Here is a 3,727-nt window from a genome sequence, read left to right on the forward strand (position 1 = left end):
CCTTCATGTTTAATGATTAATGTTATAGACTAAACCATTTACTAATGCTTTATTGATCAGTTAGGAGCCATCAATAACAACAACTTTCAGATGGCCAGGTTGTACAAAATCATTGCCTTTTGAATGGTAATTGATTGGGTTTTCTAATAACTGTTAGTAACCAATAAAGGACAATAAACCATCAAGGCTGCAGTTATAAATGTTAATAAATCATTAATGAAGGATGAAAGTGTTTGTTGCTTTCTATTAAGCCATCAGCAAAACCGTAAGCTATCTGCAGTTCTAAATGTTAATAAAAATGAATAATGGGTTCCTGGTCCATTGTGTAGGAGAAACTACAGTGGCTGGGAAACTCATGCAAAACGTGAACACTGCTATTTAGAGCCAGTGTTCGGTTTGTCCATTCGGGCCTACTAAACATGTCGGTTCAAAATGGTGGATGTAGAAAAGGACCTGCTCCGTCTGTAGATAAAAACGGCTCATGTAGGAAAAAAACATTATTTTCAGGGGATTATACCACTATGAAAACATACCTAAAACTGAATATTAATATTCCCATTTCTGAGCAATAGATCCCTCCCTAAATGTTACACACTGGAATAACTGAATAATCCCAGTATGCAGTTGTGAATGTTACTGAATTCAGGTACTGATGCCCTATAGTCCTGTTTCAGAATGTCCAGGGTCAAACTGTCCATATAAAGCTCTATAAAGCATTAGAAAATGAGTATTAACCATTATTAAAGCTATTAGTTACAGCTTACACCACCATTAAAATGGCGACTTAGAACACATGAATGAAATCATAACCATAATTGTGCTGGTAAGATCAAAACAAAAAAAAGATATAAGAAAGAAAAGGCCTCATAAAGGCACCTCACAAAAAATAAAAAGTAATAAAAGAATGACGTTCCCTATAGGCATTTATACGATTTTGATTATTATTATTCTGTTGAAATTAAGCACAGATTTTAAGTCGCTTTCAGTGGTTAAAGAGTAAGTAGCATGTAAATGTAAAGTAAAGCATAAAGTAAAGAAGCATTACATTCAGCCATCAGACTTTCCATATACCTAAAAAACACAACAATGTAGTTATATACCTGCACATACAGTAGGGCCTATGTGTTGGTTTTCAGAAAAAGTAAAAAAAAAAAAAACTACAAATCCCTAAACTCTTTCCGTAGCAACCATACCAACATCTGATTGGACAGACTCAGTAAAGCTCCGTGTTATTGGCCGGCGGTGGCCATGTTTGCATTACCAGCTGTCTAGATGCGAGCTAGCTAACCGGTTAGCTGTCTGAGGTACATTTACCTTTTTATTCGGGCTGAAATTACCGAACAGCCCCTCCGCCACGTTAACGCCGGCTTCTCTGGACGTCGCAATGCCGGTTCACTCCCGGGAGAAGAAAGAAAGCAACCACGAAGAAATGGAGGTGGACTTTCCCGAGCAAGACGGCAGCAGCACGGACGAGGAGGACACCGTCAGCTCGTCCGTGTCTGAAGATGGAGACAGCTCGGGTAGGAAATACAGGCCTTACATATCAACACACAGCTCGGGTCATTAATGGCACATCGGTCGGACACGGGTTGGTCATGATGTGCTGTTAATGTTGAGAACTTTGACCAGGGAGAGGGTGGAGAGGCTACTATGGTAGACGATAATGATGATGATGGTGATGGTGGTGGTTGATATTGGGAGGTGAAGTCAAAGCTGTCATGTGTTTATGCGAACAGAGATGGATGATGAGGACTGTGAGAGGAGGAGGATGGAGTGTCTGGATGAGATGACCACCCTGGAGAAACAGTTCACCGACTTGAAGGAGCAGTAAGTTCCTCCTCCATGTTGTTTCCAGCCAGCCTTCACCTACTGCTGTCTGCTCTGAACTAACAGTGCACTTTATGGGGAACTTCTGCTGATGCTGCCTGGGATACTCTCTCAGCCTCCTGTTCTCAAGAGACAAGAACACAATGTTTCTCAGCAGTGTTTTGAAGTTGCTCACAAGATGTTATTATATTCTTCAGCTCAGTGTAATACATGCACATACAAGCCAGTGTAGGCCCATTCATTGATGAGCTTTGCCTCCTTATTTCAGGCTGTACAAGGAGCGTCTGAGCCAGGTGGACATCAAGCTGCAGGAGGTAATGGCCGGCTGTGCCCAGGAGTACCTGGAGCCTTTAGCCAACCTGCAGGAGAACATGCAAATCAGGACCAAAGTGGCCGGTGGGTCAATGTAATGTTCCATAATATTATGGAATATACTTGGAAGTGACTCTTTACATGTCAGCTACCTATGACAGTGAGGACAAAAAGGTGTTTTTTGATCATAAAAACCATAAAGTATATTGGAAAAGAGCTAAACACAGCATGTTGTACAAGTAAGTGTATAAAGTGTATCTTTAATCTTATGGAACTAAAGTTTAATATGTTTTTATTTGCAGTTTAAAGGCTATATAGACCATTAGTTTAAAAGATGTGTCATCTTTCCTGCTGCCTGTTTCAGATTGATTTCATGTTTAAATGCTTGTGACAGGGATCTACAGGGAGCTGTGCTTGGAGTCAGTGAAGAACAAGTATGAGTGTGAGATCCAGGCTGCCTGCCAACACTGGGAGGTGAGAGGTCAACGAATGAGTCACAGCTTATGTGAGGGTTAGGTTTGCACGTCCGAACACATTTTGTCCAACCGGATTTCTGCCTTTACAATGTGGGAAATTCACTTTAACTTTGGAGGCTTTGGTTTTCGCCACAGAGTCCACCACCTAAACAAACTGAATTTAGTCTACTGCTTCTGGAGATGATTTCTGACCGTGGTTTTCCAACCAGTGTGTTTTGACTATTTGTTTCTGTCTCCCAGAGTGAGAAGTTGCTGCTGTTTGACACGGTGCAGAGTGAACTGGAGGAGAAGATAAGACGACTGGAGGAAGACAGACACAGTATTGACATTACCTCAGGTACCAACGAGGGCTGCAACCAACAGCTGTCTAAAATAATATTGTTTTGATCCATTCATTCATCATTTACTTTATACAATCCACCAGAGGTTGGACAGGGACATCCTAAAGTCTGGCCAGCATCCCTAAAGCCCGCAGTATTCAGTTCTTATGTTAGGAAATAGAGAAAAGCATTCCTCACATTCATTTTTGTTCATCAGTAAATAATATTTGGTATTTAGAACAATCAGTATAACATTTAATCAAAACTCTCCTCTCTCTAACCTGTCCTCTTTCTCTACCAGAGTTGTGGAATGATGGATTGCACTCGCGGAAAAACAAGAAGAAGGACCCATTCTGCCCTGTCAAGAAGAAGAAGCCTGTTGTTGTTTCCGATATCCTTTTCCCTTTGTCCCGTCCTTGTCTCATTCCCCCCATCATTCATCTGCACCACACTTTGCTGCAGCCCTTCAGTGATGTACTGTTAAGACAGATTCTTCCTTAACCGCTCTGTTACGGCCTTATATCGTCTACATGCTGCAGGATCTCGATATTCTTGAAGACTGGACAGCTATAAGAAAGGTATTTTGTAAACAAACAAAGTTGTCTCTCTGTGAATGTGTCTGTGTTGTGATTTGACCTTTTTAGTTGTGTCTGTCCCCCCCCCCCCCCCACCCCTTGGTGACTATGCTCACATTATAGCCCATGTCAACACCTTTCTATAACAGTTGGTCTCATACTACTATTAATGTAGTTGTTGCTACTGTTGTTGCTGTACATCTGTCTGTCTCTCTGT

The 3,727-nt window shown here is 41.4% G+C and overlaps 1 protein-coding gene across 1 annotated transcript in view; it reads left to right on the forward strand.

The window, feature by feature from the left end:
* Positions 1–1,251: 1,251 nt before the first annotated feature.
* Positions 1,252–3,727, forward strand: part of LOC118340772 (breast cancer metastasis-suppressor 1-like protein-A) — a 4,760-nt gene continuing 2,284 nt past the window's right edge. The window contains exons 1-7 of the mRNA XM_035678907.1: positions 1,252–1,520; positions 1,737–1,827; positions 2,096–2,223; positions 2,534–2,613; positions 2,856–2,952; positions 3,237–3,326; positions 3,449–3,513. Of these exons, the coding sequence (XP_035534800.1) occupies positions 1,385–1,520; positions 1,737–1,827; positions 2,096–2,223; positions 2,534–2,613; positions 2,856–2,952; positions 3,237–3,326; positions 3,449–3,513 (687 nt within the window). The 5' untranslated portion in view covers positions 1,252–1,384. The remainder of the gene's footprint in view (positions 1,521–1,736; positions 1,828–2,095; positions 2,224–2,533; positions 2,614–2,855; positions 2,953–3,236; positions 3,327–3,448; positions 3,514–3,727) is intronic.

Source organism: Morone saxatilis, unplaced genomic scaffold (genome assembly GCF_004916995.1).
Source record: "Morone saxatilis isolate NCDOM2014 unplaced genomic scaffold, NCSU_SB_2.0 Contig7, whole genome shotgun sequence".
In the NCBI taxonomy this organism is placed as follows: domain Eukaryota; kingdom Metazoa; phylum Chordata; class Actinopteri; family Moronidae; genus Morone; species Morone saxatilis.